The sequence below is a fragment of the Bombus pascuorum genome, chromosome 2 (assembly GCF_905332965.1).
Source record: "Bombus pascuorum chromosome 2, iyBomPasc1.1, whole genome shotgun sequence".
In the NCBI taxonomy this organism is placed as follows: domain Eukaryota; kingdom Metazoa; phylum Arthropoda; class Insecta; order Hymenoptera; family Apidae; genus Bombus; species Bombus pascuorum.
Window position 1 is genome coordinate 9,933,489 of NC_083489.1, and position 21,036 is coordinate 9,954,524.

Genomic DNA, 21,036 nt, shown 5'->3' on the forward strand with positions numbered 1-21,036 from the left:
AGATTTAGAGATCGTCTCTATCTCGGCGAACATAGCGTCACACCTTCGATGATAATAACTCGTGAAAGAATAAGAATGACGACAAACGAGCATAGAGGGATGAAGCCAAGCGAGAAAGAGAGAGAGAGAGAGAGAAAGAGAAAGAGACAGAAGGGGAGAGAGGAAAACGTGGAAAAGGTAGAGTGGCGCGCGAGCGAGCTCGTACGTAATCGCTACGACGTAACTGTAACACGAGGTGCGCGTACGAGACGCGTGTCAGTGATGCACCACACGAACAGACCGGCGTCCACAAACGCGAACGTGTGTTCGAGCAAAAGGTGTGAGGGTGTCGCCGTTTGGAAAGTGGCCAGCGAATGAAAAGCAGCGAGAACACGAGCGACCGCTGCCCACGCATCGTACATACCGTCCCGATAAATAATCGAACTAGGCGTCCTTAGACCATCGGCCTGCCAAATTCGCTTCCAGACAGTCCTGCGAAGGTCATGTCGCAGGTACGATCCTCGTCGTATTCGAGGAACTCGATAAAAGGTAGATTTGGGGTTGAAAATACTTGGAAGCAATGATCGACCCATTTGAGGTATGACAATTATACAGAGAGATAAATTATCGAAGGTTGTGAGAATTTAGAGGCATCGGGCTAAAAGACGATTTTCTTTTGGAGTTGGTAGTAAGTGTCAACTTTTGGGAAAATTGTCTTTCTTTTCTTTTCTCTTTTCTTTCATTTCTTTTTCTTTTTTTTTTTTAATAGAAGGTGAAATACTATAAACCCGATCGGTAGCTTAAAATACAGATTCTACGTTTTCTTCCTTGCTATAACTTTTCTTATTATAACTTTATTGAAAGAACTTCGAAGAAGCGTACGCGTGCCATGAATTGTTCTAACCGTTGGCATTTCGGAGACTTTGAAAGGTTGGAAGTCTATTGTCCAGACTGAATCTCATCGGACTGGTCAGGATTAAATTTAGATTTAGTTTTCCATCGACAGCTGTTGGACTCTGAATTTACGAACGTTATTCGTGAACCTACGACACGTGCTTAGTGCCACTCCATCCGACAAGCCGACAACGCTTTAATTGGACCCTTTCGGGAACAAAAATACGCTTAATTCGGTTCCACGTATGTTCTTGCATGATGGCTAATTCCGACGCGTAAAAAACGTTTCACAATGAATAAAGTAAATTTCACAGATCTATATATACGTTTCGACCGTGTTCGATAGCTAAGAGTCTATTAAATTGTCGCAAAGTAAGTGCCATTCGCGCTGGAAAGTTGTCCCTATAAATCAAACACCAGCCAGGCCGGTTTTCCCTTTGGTTCTACTGAAAAATCACCGCGACGAATCAGATCGTCTCGATCGTTCTAATCGCTAGACTCAAAGTATCCTCGTGGCAAGTTTTAATTAGCGCGAAGAGGCAAGGAGTGAGGGGTAAGACAAAAAGTTTGAAAGACATGATGTGCGCCTGAACAAGCTGGACATTTTTAGATGGAAATTTATAGACGTTCAACGCATTCCTGTGTCGCATGATCGAACATTTGTCCAGCTCGCCCACGCGATTTTATAACGATTTCGTGGCCTTGAGAAATATCACAAAAGCAACAAGAAGTGAGAGAAACCGAGAAAGAAGAAAATAAAGATCGAAATAATTCCGGGCTTACGTAACGGGTAATAAAAAGGCGCGGAAATAAAGACGCTGTACGGCCCAGAACATACGATATTTCACTGTCCTTCGGTAAACTTTCCTCTTTGAAGAACAAACACGATCTCGTAAAGAAAAAGAAAAGAAAGAGAAAGAAGAAGACTTGGAATAGACGATCATTCTCGAGCATTCGACGCGATCGAAAGGTTTAGAACATCTGGCGATGACATTTTTCAATGGCTCTGGACGAAAGTAACTGCCGCTTACTGTGTTTTGCAATTTTCGCAATATAATGCCACGTTAAATCGAATCAAAGCAATGATCTAACAACGGTAGTTCGTTACGATTCCCAATTGCGTATTATTAAACGTTGATGCATCGGCGTGGAATTCGCGTATCGTGCTTTTAATGCCCGTTGTTTCAACGTCCCTGTTCCGATCGATGGTAATATTGGTAATAAATGTCGATCGAACGAATCGTAACTTTCAATATCCTGGAATCTTTTGTAAAATCATTCGCAAGTCTTTCAGAAATATATAAGCCGACCAGAGTAATCATCGTCAAAGTCCATACATTTAAAAAAAAGAGAAAAAGGTGGAAGAAGACTGGATACGTGAAATCGAATTGAAAATGAACTAGTCGATAAGAACAGAGTGAAAAAGTTGACTAGATTTCTTTTCGTCGAAAAGGTTTCTCGGGATGGTCGATTAACTCGTGACAGGGCGTTTGCTCCTCCTGGAAGGTCACCGACCTATAACACCGGGGCCACCTTGCTGATTAATGAAGAAAGTAATTAAAAGGGGCGGACGTTCGTTAACGATGCGGCCCTCAAAAGATGAAGGCATGGATTCCTCGTAATCATCGACTCGTCCCTGTACCATACATCACCGTCTGGCTGTCGCTTTACAATCCGTCCCGTGTACTCTGGGTCTTTTCGAGTTAGACCCCATTATCGACTTCACTTCGCGGTCACTAGATATATATACGTGTAATTAGTCTTGCGAAGAACTGTATAAAAATAAAAACGCTTTGACCAACTTAAACACTCGTACCTTGCAAATATAAGCCCTCTCTTGGCATGATTATAGTGGTAAACGTATGATTTTTGGTATAATTACACCGAGATATCGTCGATTTAAAAGAATGTTTTTCGTTAATGGTGCAATTTGTAAAGGAATAAACATAGTCGACCTACGAAGAACAGAAGATAAAACGTAACTGTCACCGAGTACGTAACTCAAAAGAATAACGAAAGAAAAAAGTAGAAGGTAGAATCTGTTTGAAATGACTGAACGATCGAAGCTCGAATGATGCTCGAGATCGCGGGAGAATGGAAATTCATTTTTTGCAGAACGCTCGCCGAGCCTATCTATCTGTTCTTCGTGAAATAAATTCCTACCCAGGACCTTGGCATTTGGAACGTAAAATTCGAATCTCATAACATCCCTTCGTTTCGCTATCGGTGTAGCAAAGCGCGAAACGAGAGCTTGCAAGCGTCCGTGAAAATGTGTTTACACGATGTAGACCTAGCGCACATCGCACGGAAAAGAACGTAGAGCCGACATCGCGTATTTATAAATTTTGTTTAAGAATTCTGGATGCAGACGGTACCGAGTCCGGTTAGCGGAAACGTAAGGCGCGCGCGAGAGAGAGCGGGATCCTTTTTTTAATCGCGGCCATCTGGCCGAACGGCGCTTTGACGTTTCGAAAAACAAAAAGAGATACGGGGCAGCGAAACGACCGGCGAAGCGAAATCGCCGGGAAAAAATGTAGGCCAATACCCGAAGTGATCGTTACCATTCCCGGCCGCTTCGCTGTTTGCATAGACGATCGATCGGGAAAGAAATTCAAATAAACCGCCCCGCCACTAACATCTCTTGACACTCCGAGCCCGTTTCCTCAAATATTTCCGCCGAAACTCCCATTTTCCTGCAGGAAAATACCACGACTTTGCTACCTTCCGCTTTGAAAATATAAACAGCGAATCAACGCTTCTTGCGTCATCGTCTTTGATTAAAACGTCAAATACGAGAGGAATTAAAAAGGAACGAAGTGATCGTTGAGGAGGCTCGAGGAGGTGATTTTACTGGTAAAATACGAAATTGGAAAACAGAAGGGATAAGAAGTGACACATGCGGAAAGAAGGCATGAATCCAGGTGGATAAGGGGCGCCTCTATTCGCAGATAAGAGGGTGAATAACCGAGGATAAAAATACTGGCGGTACGGAGCGCGAGAGACGAAAGAAGAGGAAAGGCAAAAGACGAGGGTGAAGCGGAGGGGAATGTAGTTGGACGTAGTTGCCATCCGATCGGAATGCGCTATGTGCGTTCGCCTTGGTCTGCCTCAAGCCTGGTCCAAGTGTCCGGCCACAGTCGCGGAATAAATGAACAGATAAAATGGTCTCTTCTGCGTCCCTAATTAACACAGATTTTTCGCCGGAAATACGACTTTTCGTCCGCTTTACGATCCCGCCATCTGGCTTTTCTCAACAGCCTAGGATAGAATCCGAGAAACAAGCAATTTAACGATACATTCGTGATGCTCTTTTTCGAACACTAACTTCAGTTTTGGCAAGATACGTTTTATTCGATAGAGTACGTGTTGTTGGCGACAATAACAAATACAAAATTCTGACTGTTTACGATATAACGTAGGTATCTGTGTGGTTTGTAATAATCGATATGATTGCATCATAAACAAACGTTGCTTCTTTAACGAAAGAGAATATCTTTGTAAATAAAAGAACGAAGGTATCGCCCGTGTTACGATTCCCAAAGGTCCTAATATCCTGACCTTTCTAAGGTACATCTAAACCTCCTCGGTGTCAAACAAATCTCTCTTTAAAGCCGTAGCTCCTAAAAAGAAAATAAAAAAAAAAACAAAAACAAACAGAAGAAACCTTCATGCATAAACAGCATCACTGCGTCGTTACAAACTAATCCATCGTTAAAATATCAATAACAACATCGTTACAACACACGAGACAAACATCAACGCGCAATGCCAAACATCTTCAAACAGCAGCTGACGAACAAACCTGGCTGAGGGATTAATAAAAGTTAGAGCGTAAGATTAAAAGGAGCTGACATTGGTATTAAAATAAGACACTTTATTAATACGTGATTAGTCAAAAGGGTTGGACGTTCGAGTTAGAAACGGAGCAAGTGTTCCCCGTGCGCAGTGGAGAAAGCCGCACACCCGTCGAGGCCAAGTGGTGCCGTACCGTCACAGTGTTTACAGCGCTTCGCCCTCGGCTCAGGCATTCTGCGGTGACCTCGTGACCTCACCGATATTCCATCGTCGGTTCCTGCACTATACACACGCACGCAGCCACGCACGTGCACACCACAGGGAGCTGCACGCGTGCAAACGACGAGAGAGCAGGTCGAACGAGCTGCACGCGCTCCTCTCAAGCACGCCCCCCTTCTTCTTCGTCTTCTTCTTCCTCTTCTTCCTCTTCTTCTTCTTCTTCTTCTTCTTCGTCTTCTTCCTTTTCTTCTTCCTCTGTTTCTTCGTCGTTGTCTTCCTCTTGTTCACTCGAGCGGAGTAGAAGCCACCGTTTCGTCGACAGACGCATCGGCCTCTCTCCAAACTTTTGCTCGCGTCACTGGCCCGACATAACTTGTCCAGGCGGTTGTCAAGCCACGACAGCCGAAACGATCTTGACAAGCGCCCCCAGCGGATTACACGCACTGGCCGGTCCGATCATTCGCACGGCCCGCTATTATTGAAAATCCTGGATAACGTCGGTCATCCTCAAACACCGCTAATACCGCGGAATACGTCAATGACATGTTTATCTCACCGCGTACGTGTCACCCGATTCGTCGATATATCACACCCTCCTCGTCTATATAGTCATCAAAATCACAGTTATTTGAAAGGGAAATTGGACAACCCACGGGGTTCTACCGTTCCAAAAGTGATACCACGCGGATCGTCTTTTTTTTTTTTAGATGAAAATATAGATAATATAATACGAAAATTGATTGAGAGAGAGAGAGAGAGAGATGTTTCTTTTGAAATTCACTAATTTACACTTTCTGTCGTACGAAGCAAACGTTCTCGCTTAACGATCGTAATTTAATAATAGTAGTCTATACAGTTCTTAACCTATGAAGGTCCATTAAATAGGAGTATACTTTGTGGTCCACGATCTGTGAGCATTTATGTACAACGTCGAGGAAAAGCTCACTCCTCGACGATTTCTTTACAGGGAATGCAACATCGTCTCGCTGCAGGAATGATACGTTCGGCTTCGTTTCCGCGAGACACAACCACACAAGATTCTAAGGTTCGATGATGAAAACCAACCACTCGACTCTCCACTTCGTCTGATGTACCGTTCTTTCTGTCCCCAACATGTCAATGAAACCGCAACGATCTCACCAACCCCAATTACACATCACTTCTAACTAACGTTCACTTTCCAAGCCCCTCTTTTAACTTCCCTGACGAAATTTCAGGCGTTCTCGACTATCGCACCAGTTATGCAATATCCTCGACCCGCTTCTCACTCACACCACTCGAGGTTTCTCGTCACTCTGCGCAACCTGCGTTTCCACCCACAACTCCGAGGCGCACTGTCCTCGAAACGTAAACAGAATTCACGTGATCGTGTTCGATAATACCACACGAGACAGTTCCTGGCGACGCTGTATCCTAGTTCGTTCTCGAAATTTCTTACAGGTTCGTCGACAAAGTTGCGACCAACTTTCACGTTCGAAGCTCGCAGTAGGACGTTCTTCGAGTATTTCTTCGAACGAGGTCGTAGGTCGTCGCGATCCGATCACGATATACGGTGTTGTGTTATCGCGTGAAAAACGTCGCGAAGCAAAACAACGCGACAGAATAGAGAAGATCGTCAACAGAGAAGGAACGTGGAAGGATCGTTCAGCGATCGTTCGAGGACGCTGCGGGTATGTTCACATCGCGATGTGGAGGGCGTCTAGGTCGCCGTAGCGCCTCGCAGCCATGTCACACACGCACTGACGGACGCTCGACGCCGGGACGCCGTCTTCGGCCGGACTCGGTCCACCCTCTCGGCAAGCGTCGGGACGCCTGGCTACGGGCCAATGTGAAAACGGGATAACTCGTTGGAACGCCACCGAGGGGCGTTCGTGTCACGCTCGCTAATTTTCTAGCTTTCGGCTAGAGCTCCGTGTCTCCACGATCCCCTGCGCTGTTTTTCTTTTACGCTGAATTTCAGTTGAATTTCTTTGAATCTTTAAAAAGCTTTATTTCATTCTCAGCAATTCCGAGAATGCAGGGTCTAATATTTTGATATTGCTCGTGTACATCGCTGCATTTTCATATTAAAATGTTACGATTGAGGTAGAAAGCATATTTGCCTATGTAGAACTGTCCTTATTTTTTAAGGAAAATTCTCAAAGTATAACAATCTTCTGTACAAGATTCTGTACAAGAAACATAAGCGTAGATAAAACAGAAGAAGGGAATACTCGAAGATGGCGTTAATTAATAATTCGATCCAATTATCCGACATAAATTAACAAAGCAACGTTAAACGTCGTGTAGTTAAAAGAGAAAGGTCATTAGAAGTGACACAATTAATGGAAGCGCGAGAGAATCGGTGTCGGTGAACGCGTGGCGGTGCGCGGGAACGCTTCGTAAAGCCGCAGGAAACTGGCGTAACCATTGATTTACGAATGACAATAAATCCAGCCGCGTTATCCGTGCCAAAAAGCACCTCCAGCTGCGCGAAAGATTCCTCGGAAAGGCGGTTCGCGAAAATTAGACGAACAGTCGTTAAATGCCGGTCGTATAATAGTACAGCCATCAAGCAACGGTGACCGGTTACGGTTAAAACAAAATTTGATGATGGAGATCTTGGATAGAGAAACGGTTGGCGAACGTGTCCGAACCAAAAGGAACGTGTGACCGAAGTGGAAAAGGTGAGCAACGAGCAACGATAGCGATGCTGAGTGGGTGTTCGTCTCTGTTTATCTGTGCGCGTAATGACGTCACCGCTGGTATAAAGGGGACTCTAAAAGCGAACAGATGGCCTTTATAGTTGACCATAGACAGTGTCGGGGCTCGCATGTCCGCGGAATCGCGGAAAATAGACGTCATTGCTAGATGATTCTGTCGTGGACTGACCGGTCAAGTATTCGAACGCGTTATACCACAATGATGTATCGTTGACAGGTTACGATCTAAATGGAATTACGCAACTGCTCCGAAACGATCATTTTTAGAGCAGCGTACGCGTGACGTGGTGAAAACGGTAACGTCACTGGCGAATAACAGGAATGATTTATGAACGTTGGCCAAAAGTTTGGACATACCTCTCGGGAAATGTTGGAATTGTTTTGCCATGCGACGTGTAAACAACATCAGCAAAATTCTAGATCGGATCGGATCTATAGTCGAAAATAAATTTCGCGTAGATTAACAAGCGTAGGATCTCCTTCGATCAAAGAAACGAGAATTCGGAAGAGTAGTACGTAAAAACATAGGACCGTCCAATTTCCTAATTGATGAAAATAACAAAAGCAAAACGAGAGAAGTGTATGCGTAATAACGGGAAATTTATATCGGTGCTTAAAGAAACTTCAAAGTTTTATGAAAAAAGGAAAACGGAGAAAGAAAGAAAGAGATCAAACATCGCTGTTAAAGGTTTCGTATTTATACTCGTAGCATCGCGGCCGCGATCGCAAATTTCGCAGACAGCGAGCGTCAGCGCGAAAAGTCGCGGTTAAGTGCGATCGTTAAAAGGGGAGTGTATCTGCGGGCGGGTTTTTTTCCAACGTTATTTCTTACGAGCGGCAACCAGTTTAAATGAAAAGGGTGCCTCCTCGCGAGAATCGATGGGAGGCGTACCGCCTTAACCCGGACGAGTTTTATCGCGCGACCAACGAATAAACGAGCGAGCACAAGCGGCGTGTAACTCTGCATGAAGAGGAAGGAAAAAGGGGGACCGACGAGAAAGTAACGAAAGCACGTTTTATCGAGTCCTGGGTGGCTGCGTTGCACATGCAAGAACGTACCTTACAAGTTAATAAATTTCGAGGTTTTCCTCGTGACCGTACCGGGATGTGTGCCTCGTTGTCAGCAGCATCCGAAACAATCCGCTTGCCTTGTGGTTTCGCAATCACGAGGAGGTTTCTCCTGAAACACACGACGTCGATTTCGCGTTACGTTCGAAATATTTCTTCCCGTTGAAAACCAAACACCGACGCCCAGAACGTAGAGTTTAACTTTTCGCTAAAAGTATAAAACATTTATCGCGCGATCGAAAGGATGAAGATCGTTTCAATACATTTCATTTCACGTTACAGGCGTGTAATTATACGCTTACTGTAACGGAAGGGTTATCTCGTCGATATTAACGAATAATAATAATAATAAAAAGTTGGTTAAAATTTGAATTATTATTTTTAAAATTCTAATCGGTAACGTATTAACAGGCAACGCGTTAATATCACCGATGAAGCGGAAAAATATTCACGTGATACACGATCGTACGTCGCTTACGTACAATGGATAAAACGATCGTGCCATGATTCGATCGAATCAAATCGCGTTCTCAATCCTGGCAAGGACAAAAGTCACGTCGAATCAGCTGCGTAAGGTAAGCAGCTTGAGAAGCATTGCCTAGTGGCAGCTACCGAACGACCTAGAACGGCCTTCGGCGACTGCAACTACGCAATGGCCGACCAACCGCGACGTAGAAGGCGTATACTACTTAAAACGATGCCAGTCCCCCTGCTATATTTTTTATTGGCCATCGTGGATACTGTGAGAAAACACCTGGACGGGGAAAGATTTACGAGCTTCAGCGACAACGCGAATATTACAGAGATTCATAGAAATTTCGAAGGTGAAATTAGTTACGCTATTGAACTGCGAGCACATCGAAAATTTCCAAATCCTTCTACCACTGAAAGCATAAAATTTATAGGACTTCTATTATTACTGGTTCGTGGGTGTTTAGAACGACCGACGTTCTAAACTTTGTCGAATTTCTAGAGATGAAAGACCTGTTTACGAATCCAAGGAGATCGAAATGTTTCGCTACATGTCGCCATGCGGTGTATTGCTCAAACTCGAGCGGTACCATTCTTGGAGCGTCATCATGTAAAAAAACACGATTCGCCGTGAAGAAAGAACAACGTCGTTACAACGGCATTGCGAGGAAGGACCGATGTAAATATGTAATAAATTTCTCTGAAAAGCTGTTTGGCTGAAAGAACTCGGCGGTTCGGGGCATAAATCGTCCCGGCGTGGTACAATGCGAACAGCGCCTCGATTAATGTTTAACAAGGGTGTCGGAGTGGATTTCGCGGTCGTATCGGAAGCGGGGACTCCTTTTCTCCCTGTCTCCGGATGCAAAACAGCGGGACGAGAGAGCCTTAACCTAATTAAGGAAGACAAGAGTAGCGTAAATCACGCGGCGAGGAGAAAGTGATGACGAGAGATAAAAGCGCGAGGAGAGCCACTCTGTTCTCTCTCCGCGGGGATTTATTTTTCGTCTCGTCGGTCACCTCGCCTCTTCTCTTTTTTTCACGTCCGGACGATCCGTGGTAACGCGTGTCCCCGCGGTATGCGACAGAGAACCGCTTAAAACGAGCAAGGTCCAGTTTTCAGGTCGCGCGGAAGGGAATCCCAATTAAATTCCTTGAAATTCAAGTTCCAACGAATATCTTGATCTCTCTTCTTCTTCCCGCCAAATTAGTTCACTTTTTCCAACTTCTCGCCTGTTCCTCCTTACGTGGCGTGCCAAAAATCATAATGATGTAAGTCACGATTTCGCGAATTTGCAACTAATCGCGTGCTTTCAACCCTTAAAAAGTATCGTGCGTCTAGTAAAACAGAGGTACAAAAGAAGGACGTGAAGGAAAGATTCCTTACGGTAATAAACGTGAAATTCTGTTTGACGATAAATGTCAGCGGGCTGACTTACGGTATTACGATTATTAGTTCCCCGTAATACGTTCTTCCGTGTTAACGTTGTTTTATTTTCTAACGTCGAACTTCCATTGAAAGTTTGATTAATACACACGGCCAGTGTAAGTAGGTCATAGTAGCTCTCGTTAAGCCTACGTACCTTCGCCTCTGTTCGCTGCATAAATCTACGAGTAGAAATGCACGTGCACTTTAGGGCGGGTACGCACCTGGGCGTGCACGCAGCCGTCGTCGACGCAAATAGGCGTGCGTGATCTAGAATGGACAGTGAATTTGCAACTTCTCCGAGCTATCGTGCTCGTTTGTTGGATATGGTCCGGACCGTATAATTTTTAGCGCGCATTCTATTACGATGGTTCGTAGAATTATCGTATCCGGACATGTTTGACAACGCGTAAATTCAGCTTATAATCCTTAGGATCGTTCCTGACTATACCTACTTGAAGAAAGAGAGGGCAAGAGACTAAGCTATACCTGCTTTGAGAGAGAGTAAGCACAGGAGTAATATCGAATTCCAACAGTCGCGTCCCGACATTCGTACGGACGACGCTGTAGCCTAATTGTTCGTCGATTATAACTTTAACACTTTGCTATTTATTTTATCATTTCTATTCAATTGGATTTCCTTCCTAATATGCCGAACACGTTATCAGACAAAAATTAAACTGTTTAGTCCAATCAGATACGATCTTAAGATATAATTTATAACTTTAAAATGTTTCATCCTCATCCTCCTGTTAGTTCAATATCCAGTGAGAAAAATGCTAAACCAAACAACTATAGTCATCGGTCCGCGAGCTACTCCTGGGAGGTACATCGGACATGAAGAAGTACGGTGAAATACACGCCCGTGCCGCGTGAGCGCACGCGCGTTCGACTGTACGCCCGCCTTTGCGCGTCGCGACAACCGAAATGTTTTTCTTGGGCGCGTGGACGAGGCTCGGAGTGCGCTGCAAGTCAGGCTATGAAAAAGAAACAGAAACGAGGGAGAGCCATAAGAAAGTAAGACAGCCCGGTGGATATTGCGCTGCTCGAGAGGGAAAGCGCTACGAAGGCAAGGCGGATGAAACTGTGGAAGCGGACGAAAATACAACGAAATCGGTCGTGTAGAGCGCAGGAAACGGTGAATCAAAGAGACAGCCGTTTCGGGGGATGTTTTTCTAACGACTTCATCTCATCCCTTCCGCGCTGCCATGCCGCGGTTATTCGAAAGAGAGCGGCTCTTACCTAATAAATTATCGCATTTGTAGCGTCGCCACTGGCGGCGAGATTCCGGCACGATCTTGACGCTGTCTCGTTAACAGTTTTTCCTCGTTTTTGCCATGACAGCGCTCGCGCTCGCGAGAAAACGTCTCTCAGCTTTCGCCGTAAGATCGTACAGAGGCGAGGAAAGAGTCGAGATGATATCTGGATGATTGCTACGAGAGATTCTGCAAACTGCAGGCATCCCTTCCATGTTTAGCGAAAGTACTTGCAAGAACATCAAACGAGTATAGAATATCGAAAACGGAAAGAAAATTTCTAGTAACGTTAAAATTTCTATTACGAACGATGCGTAGAAAAATGTCTAGAAATAAGTCGTAATATGGAGATTTTGAAAGCGCCAGAAAAGAGCGTGAGAAAGGAGCGTGTGAAAAAAGGCAGCGCAGTATCGTAATGTCCTATTGACAACTAGAAAATAATTCCATTTGGCAAAGCGACGGGCATCTTCTAGGTAATTAGGAGGGACGTCAGTCAATCGGCGTGAAACGCTTATTCGTCCATTGATAACATCTCAATAGCTGTCGATCGGACGGCCATAAGCGTCAAACGTATCGAAGAAAATGAATATCACGCCTCGGGTAAGATGGCGCGCAGGCGTGTACGGTGAAACGTATCTAGAAATACAAACAAATCTGCTCCCTTTGTACGTACTTTCAGCCGTATTTACTGCTGATAAACTTCGATTTGACGTTGCATTATTTTCTTAAGGTTAAATACTATCAACTTACGATTGAGAGATACATATAAAAAGAAACGTAGGTAGATTTTATGTTATTTACAGAGTGCTACGCACGAATTCATTAACTCGTGAAAACTTCTAATTCTTCGTTAATATCCACTAAAACTCCTAACACCCGATACAGTCTCTTCCCCATCGTTTAACTCTAAGATTTAAACTTCTAAATCTCCTAAACTCTTCATAAAAGTCAGCGGCACGACGCGATAAATCAGCGTTTTTTAATTGAACAAGCTCAAAGGCAATCAGACGAGGAAATTCGAGGTTCGAAGTGACTCTCAACGAGATGGCCGCTAATTGAATCGGCCCACTCTCGTCGAACGAGCATCACGATCGCGTAAATCAGTCAGAACGAAGGGTTTAACGGGGGTTCTCTCGAGGATGTTGCGTCGATAACACGAGTTCCGCAACGGTTAGATCGGCGATTACACTCGAGGCTGGGAGGTGTTAACAGCCACCGCAGGATTTACTTGTAACGAGCGGGTCGGCCGGTACGTCGAAAATAAAGCGACACGGAGACGTTACCCTGGTAATAATGCCGAGATTAATTTCTCGGAAGCAACCCTGTCAGGAAGGCCGGCGTACAATTACTACACGTCGATTTTAAACGTGATAAGCGAGGAAAGATAGCCTCGGTTCTGCGAGCATCAACCGACGCAGAACGCTTTATCAATTTTTTAATCCTCCGTAGACAAACTGAGTTATCGACGGTCGAAGTAAAATATCACTCTTGAACTTCATCGAGAAGTATTTTTATTTCCGTGGTAAAAACTTTTAGACGTTTAATTCATCGAATAATTATACGGCGAAATTGATTCTTTTACCAGGATTTTTCAGTCTCTTCGGGAAAGAGTCGTACGTATTACCATTCTCGATGCAAACAAGACGAAACGTTACAAAACAGCGAGAGCATGGGCGATAAATAAAAATCTCCGTATTAATAGCACGCATCGTCTGGACGGGAGAGACAAGACAGAAATCCGGACAATTTGAAGCGAAACAAAAAGAGGCAGCGAGAGAACTGGGAACCGAATCGGTATGATCGAGACGACCACGGAATTAGTCTTCCCAGAATAAAATTCGCGCGGCGATCACGAGCAAAAGGACAACTGGCAAAGGGTTGGTTTCCGCGACCACCCGGTACAGCGGCAGCCGGTCGCGCGATACGCTCCAATTTTCCGCGGCGGATCGTTCGCGGGACACAGTGTCGCCGCGAATTTACGATCGTCGCCCGATTTAGAGGCACGCAGGCCACAAACTAATTACGGCAAAACGATCCGTCCGCGGGCGGCCAACTGTGCCCGCCAAGCGAATTAAAAATGAAACCGGTAATAATAAAAAAAGGGGGCCGTACGTGTGCAATGGAGCGGACGTAACTGTCTGGGGCGGAACTTTCGGCCCGCAGGCGATGCCAGTGGCAAGAAGGACGGATGAGTCGAATCTGTATATACAGTGAAGATCCATTTATCCGAACGCGTGTTAGAGAAGAGAATAGTTTCGATGATAAAAACTCGCTATCCTCTGTAATTGTTCTCATTAATCCTGACGATAGTACGAGAGTGGAAATTCGTGTGACACGAAAGATCGAGAATCGAGTGACTATTTATTTTAGATTACTGGTAGCGCGTGTAAAATCTATAAGAGCGCATTTTGATCGAGAAGAGGATTGAGAGTGAGACTCGGAGTTCAAAGAGCCAAAATGAAGTAAGTTATCGCTGTATTTATCATTTTACACGTCGAGTGAAAGGGGCGGAGAGGCAAATAATGTGCGATATATAATTTGAGTTGGCATAAACGAAATTCTATTATATTATTAAGCGCAGTTATTAGTCAATACTTAACGAGTAAAATTTGGCTGCAGTTCAACGTTGCTCCAAGACAACAAAAAAACGATCGACTAAAAAATGACAGTTTCGAATCGATGATATCTCGTGTTCGACATACATGCGGTACAAAGTATCTCGTTCATTTTCAAACGGTACAAATATAACGATTTCCTTATTGCAACACCGACCACATCGTAACTTCGTTCCATTTTTCATTCCGACCTTCGAGGGGATGACGCATCGTGGGACGCGATGTCGCGCACGTTCAAGAAGCAAACACGCCGTTCAATGTTCGTTTCCAGCGTATTAACCGCTAATGTACTCGTACTTTGCGGTCCCGCTACAAATCCGAAAGATTCGTCGCTCAAATACCGCGACGCACGACATTAAAAATTGGTCAATTAAGCAGCAGTGCGCGAACAAATGTCGAGCCATTACAAAAGTGCAAGCTCCTTGTATACCGGCGGGCAAAAGTCGCGCTGTTGACACACCGTGGTTAGTCATGAATCCTTCCTAAAATATGGCACCACTTTGTCCACCAGAGCAACCGTCTGTCTTTCGTAATAACCGTCTCTGCTTAAACGACGTTGCTGGCATCGAAAAGAAACTTGGTCGCGTGAAACTACGACCCGATAATTTATTCCACGATTATTATAGGTAATTATTTTTCACGATATCGCTTTTATCGTATTTCATTTGACGTTTAACGTGTTATACGATCCATTTAATTTCGTGGAACTTGGGTAAAAATAAATGTTTTAGGTCAAGCCGGTTCATGGTTCAAAAATTAAATAAACATAACGTCGTGTCTAGTTTTAGCAAGAAAAACAAAAGGATGGTTTTATTTAAGAAGAAGGAACAATTAATTCAGCCTATCTGTCGTCGTTTAAAACTTTCAAAATATTTTTCATCTTTTAAGTATTCTATCGTAGCTTTTTTCAGCCGAGGCTGCAAATAAAAACTGGATGAAACGTCGAGTCCGCGTGGCACTCTCGTCGAAGCATCGAGAAATTAAGTAATCTTCGCGTGGTCGCGCAGCATAATTCACGTAACCGGCCATCGATTCGTAAATAATCGGTTCCCTCGTAAAAGATAATCGCGAATTGCGTCATTACAAATGGTCGAGCCAGCTTGTGCATTACCAGAAGCAACGTTTATGTCGCGATCGCGCGAATTTAAAAGCTATCGTGGCGAACCCACTCGCAAATTAATCGACCGAGGCTGAACAGTCGTGGCAAGGGGAGCGAAGAGCGAGAAGGAGAGCGGCGATCGAAGAAGAAGATCGCGTGGACCGATCCACGAAAGAGGTGTCGTGCAGAGAAAGAGACGAACGAACGATCTGCCTACCAGTGGATGAGGATGTTTCATTGAGAGTCGACGAATCCCAGAAGATGAAGAAGAAGACGAAGAGGGCGTGAGTGTGTGTTTGCGTGAGATTTGAGAGTGAGACAGAGGAAGAACCAGGAGCGGGTGGATGCATTCAGGTTATTTCTGGATCGACCCAGATATCCGCCGCCGTGTTTTCTTGGACCGTGCTTTAAACTGTTTCGGATAATTAACGAATTGAATCGCATTCGCGCGTGTCGGCTACCGCATTGTCCTCGATCTCCAACACAAAAACTTCTTTCACTTCAAATTTACTGGTCGCCACGGGCTATCTACCTGCATCGACTGCTACACTGATACGATAGAAACAACATGGACGAAGAACGCGCTCTATCTCGCCGTTGCTCCTATGACAGAATTAATGCCAAATTACGAACTTTTCGCTTCGCGACATCGAACAATTTCCCAAACTGAACGAGCGATATTTTCCTTGAGCGCGTCATTGAAACTCGAGATGTAGACACGTTACAATGTCGCAAAGTCGGATGGCTTTCTCCTGTCGCGGACCAATTAACCTAAAATCGAATAAGGACGTGCACAAACAAATTACACGCGAATGCGTAATAAATTTCAATTATACGGAATTTAAGAAACAATAAGCGAGAAACTGCGAGATAACGCGAGACTGGGTAACAGTGGCGATAAATATTCGGCGAACGTAGCTTCCGGGCGACGCCAGTAGCAAGATCCAGCGGGTTCCATTCCTTTCTCCACGCTTATCTGGCGAAATTTTTCAACGAGTGTGCCGCGGGTCGAGACGGCCGACGTATCGAAAGCAACGAGGCGTTCGACTCGCTGTAAGCCACTTGGGGTGGTACTTAAAGTCGCGGCAAGGGCGATAAATTCGTCGCTTGTAAACGACACGTACGATGCGCGCGACCGTGCTCCCGGGATCCAGCTGTTTTTAATATCTGACTGGGGAATCTAGCGGCGCTAAGTGCGTCGTGTTAGCGCACCGTACGACCCGGCTGCCGCGCAAATGCGAAACGACAGGGAGTTCGACGAACCCGCCGAGAACGCCGCGATCGAAAACCGAAATAATAACGATGTCGCGTCGCGGAACCAGCGTTTGATAACGTCCACGGAGACCCGAAATTATCGCTGAGACGACCGCGCAAAGTGTTGGTTAACGGTGTAACGAGACCAGCTAAGATATTTGTTTAAAAATTGGCGTATACGTATCTGGATATGGAGAAGTTGAATCTGTTAAACAGAAAAGACGAATTAACTCGTGATTCGTTTGTCAATCTTACATAGCCATCGCCTGTTCTTCGCGTGTTGTTTCATTTTTATCGAAGATAAAATTATATCGTATTTACGTTTGCCAGGAGTAAAACGAACCTAACAAATTGATTTATCTTTATCGATCTGGGCTGTATATTTGAGCATATTATGCATAAATGATTCAGTTTGTCAAGATTAATTTTGGCAAACGCATTTGCATGTAATTGCGATAACGAAAAATCTGAAACCTGTCAAGCTGATAGCAGGTTTAGCTTTAATGTTTAACTGGATTAATCTTCGCGCATATAAACGCGCTAATATCGCAACGCACGGTGATACTTCTTCGATGTATAATGCGTAATATTTGCATCCAAAATATTGCGACACACTGGACAGCTCAATGTGCTGATAACCAGAATATTAATACCGAAGGACAGAATTATTTCGAAATGTCCTGAGAAACGTCAGATACGGTACAGTGACGAAAACGCAGAATCATTAAAATGTATCATGCAAATGCAACGTTTTAACACATTCCCGAAGGAACGAGTCTCCCGTGCTCGCCACCGCCGCTTATTTTCGTCTTTAATTGGTATCGCGCTGTGCAGTTCGTTTAACGCCTGTTGGCCAGTTGATCGATGTATCGTAAACGTTTATTTATAGCGGCCTGTCGCCGGTTATGACACCGAACGTTCGCAACTAGTTTCCAATCGATGATCGGGCTTCTCGAGCGAGCGCGTTTCAGGAATTATGCGGTCGGGAATAGAGCTAGGCTACAAATACGTTGACACGCGCGTTATTCAAAATATCAGACCATGTCATGCGTAATACATTTGTTTACGAATAACGAATACAGTGTATTATTATGCAATCTACGTTTTTACACGAATTACGACCGTAAGAGATAAATTTCTACGTCTTTTATAGCCGGTAGTTTCTCCCGTGCAGTATATACAGTGGATAGAAAAAGTAGCCAGGCGTGCACAAAGAAATAAGGATCGCATTCGCAAAAGAAAGTTGAAAATTCTATTACAATTATTTGAGGCGTTGTACAAAGGTGTTGGTCGAATCCTACGAACTCTGTCCGTAATCCTTTCACCGCGATATTACCGATACGCGTTATAGGTGGTCCATTGTGTCTTCGTCCCGAATCAAACTATTTTCGAGTGAAACATCAAAGAAAACAATCGAGTCACGATAATTTAACGAACATCCTCGATCGAGGACGTACCTCCCACAGCGTTCCACCTATTTTAAGACAGGCTCCGCGTTACAAATTACGGCTGACATGCTGTAATTTCTCGGCATGATCAATGTCCAAAGCAACAATGTGCCGCACGGACAAGCCCTCGTCGAACCAAAACCGAAGGACGGTATCGTCTCGAGTTTTTACCGCGGTAACAAAGTGAACAACATAATCAAGGTGAAGAGCCCGAAAAAATTGTGCACCGTCTACACGCCGACGGGCGGCTCGAAGGCTCGTTACGATAAGCCGTGCGGGCAGTCCGCGAGGATGTCGAGCAACTTTCGGGCCACGATCGTAAAACACTTTCTTTCCGCGCGAACGGTGAATATTGGCATAATGCTCGCGAGCCGGTTGCGCAACCAGCCTTCGAAAAAAGAAAAAAGGTCACGTGCAGAGGATCGCACGCGTATTCGTGGCGTATAGATGCGGCAAGGTGAGCCGCGTGCGCGAATTCTCGCGCTCACGAGCGCAACTTGGTCGTCGTCTCGGCGTGTTAGTGCTGGTGACGAGCGTACGCGAAGCAAGCGTGGGTGGCAGCTGAGTCAGCCGCTTCAGAAATACACGTTCACCTTCCCCGCGTGCACAACAAACGCGAACGTCACCGATGCGTCTCCAATTCGCAGCGCGTTTTTTCGCGGTTCACGACCGTGTCGTCATCGATTTTCGCGACGGCGATCTCGCTCGAGAATAAACGATCCTCTCCGCTGTTCGTCGGTTGAGAAACCGACAGCCACGAAACAAAGGGAGGAGAGATCGCGTACGAAATACGAGTTACGGCAGGGCGAAACCAAAGATTTGGAAAAGCTCGTACCATCGTAAATTTAGGCATCCCGTTGTGCAACGTTTATAACCCGGTTGCAAATAACCGAGCGAAATACTAGCGACTGTTAACTACGGATCGTATTTAATATTTTTACGGCAGCGCGATAATGCGAGACAGCTTAGAGGCCGCTACCGCTGGTGACGAATTACGTAACGCGCGTGAACGTAATCCTGGCATAGTAGATCATGCGCATCTGATCTTTTCGCGTCGTCCATTCGATAACAAATTATAAAGACGGTAAATGGGACCTGTTCTCGGTTGAAACGTGTTATCGAAATTGCAACTTCTTCGAACAATTTGCGTAAAAAGGAGTATCGATGTAGATAACGAAAACGTAAAAATAATTTCTCCTTCGTCTCCTTCTTATCTTTACGTTTGGCGATTGGTAAAAAATATACTGTTTGCAATTTGCGAGCGCATGTATGGAAAATCCGAGTGTCTGAAAGTCAGAGACACCTTATAAATAATAAGTATATTATGCCGTGTAATTAAACACGGTACACAACATTAACATGGTTGCACGGACTATCGATAACATCGAAATCTGTCGACGTAAAAAAGTTTGCAATACCAGTAGCAATTATGTTGAAATTAATCGATGCAAAAAGCTGCGAGCTATCGAACGCTCGACTCTCCCAGTTCATCCTGTATGCCCAACTTGTACTCCACATCCCCGTCACGAACGACTCGCGATACCGGTACTCGAGAGAACGCCACGGTTATTTATAATCCTTATTCGACTCCGAAACACAGGGAAATCGTGACGATGTTACCCATTAACCGGAGCTCCTCGATCCGCGTGTATCATTTAAATAATTTACGCGATAGCGCAGCAGCGGCTCGCGAAAGTTGCACGGCTACCGGCCGCGCGCCAACCTAATCGATGGCTAAACCCCATGAAACGCTATATTTCCACCAGGGCCGCAATTTCTTCGCGGCGATTTATCGTCGGTACCGTGTGTCTCATCGAGAGCAGATTGCGCGAGATAATTCGCGCGAGCGTGCGATGAGTCACCGTTAAGTGGCAACCTGCGACGTTCAATTACCGGTAAGGTCGCGCCGTTCAACCCCGTTACTCCCCATCAACCTGGGACGCGCATTAATTCACGAACGTTGTCGTTCCTAATCTCTCCCAGCTATTGTACCGCGTCTCTTTCTCGCGCGTGCGCTAATACTAAGAAAATGGAAACAAATTCTTCGCGTCGATTCGAGACACGGATGCTCGAGCACAATAGTCCACGCAGGAACACCTTATTACGGTGCACGCGACAATTCCGCCGCTAAATTAGCACCTCGGCGTGGTTGGCTAATCCACGGTGTGGTGCACGATGAATCATAGCACAAAATACGAGGGATAATCGGTCTTTGAATTAATAACAAGCGATATTATGTCCTATACGACTCCGCCTTCGATATGGTCACGCCACATCCCTTGTATTTCTAAGTAGAATATTCAAGTAGTTGTAGATATACGATAGGAAACGAACAGCGAGTCGTATCGAAGAAAGACGAAACGATGGAAAGCACGCAACTCGTATCGGTTCGGCACCCACTTTTTCGAGTAATTAAATAAACAGATTGTTTTGGCCGAAGATTTCGTAATGATTAATTGCGAACCACCGCAACGTGCAAGTCAGAAATAAAAGTAGGATGGCGACAAGGCGCCTCCGGAGTTTTCGTTACCGAACGTCGGAATGTCGCGGGCAAAATCTGTCAAGCCGGAAGAAAAATGGGTAGAAGATGGTGCAAACCGTAATGGCGGCAACCGTGAAAAGGAATACGAATGCGCAGTACTCGACAAGCAAAGCGTATGATTCGTATTTGCCAAATGAATACACTGTAGTAGTATTGAATTTTCGACCGTCCAAAATTTCGATCGTTCAGAATCGGTTGCGCGGTAATTAATTCCCACGTAACCGCGTATCTCCTAAGCTGTTTCTCGCGTGAACACACGCGAGGTTGCATC

The 21,036-nt window shown here is 45.0% G+C and overlaps 1 protein-coding gene across 2 annotated transcripts in view; it reads right to left on the reverse strand.

The window, feature by feature from the left end:
- LOC132916384 (myocardin-related transcription factor B-like) overlaps positions 1 to 21,036 on the reverse strand; it is a 248,310-nt gene that overhangs the window by 211,984 nt on the left and 15,290 nt on the right. The window contains exon 1 of one of the 2 annotated variants that reach the window (XM_060976311.1): positions 4,862 to 6,677. The exons of the other annotated variant lie outside the window; for it this stretch is intronic. Within the exon in view, the coding sequence (XP_060832294.1) occupies positions 4,862 to 4,901 (40 nt within the window). The 5' untranslated portion in view covers positions 4,902 to 6,677. Of the gene's footprint in view, positions 1 to 4,861; positions 6,678 to 21,036 lie in introns of those variants that run through there. 2 annotated transcript variants of the gene reach the window in all.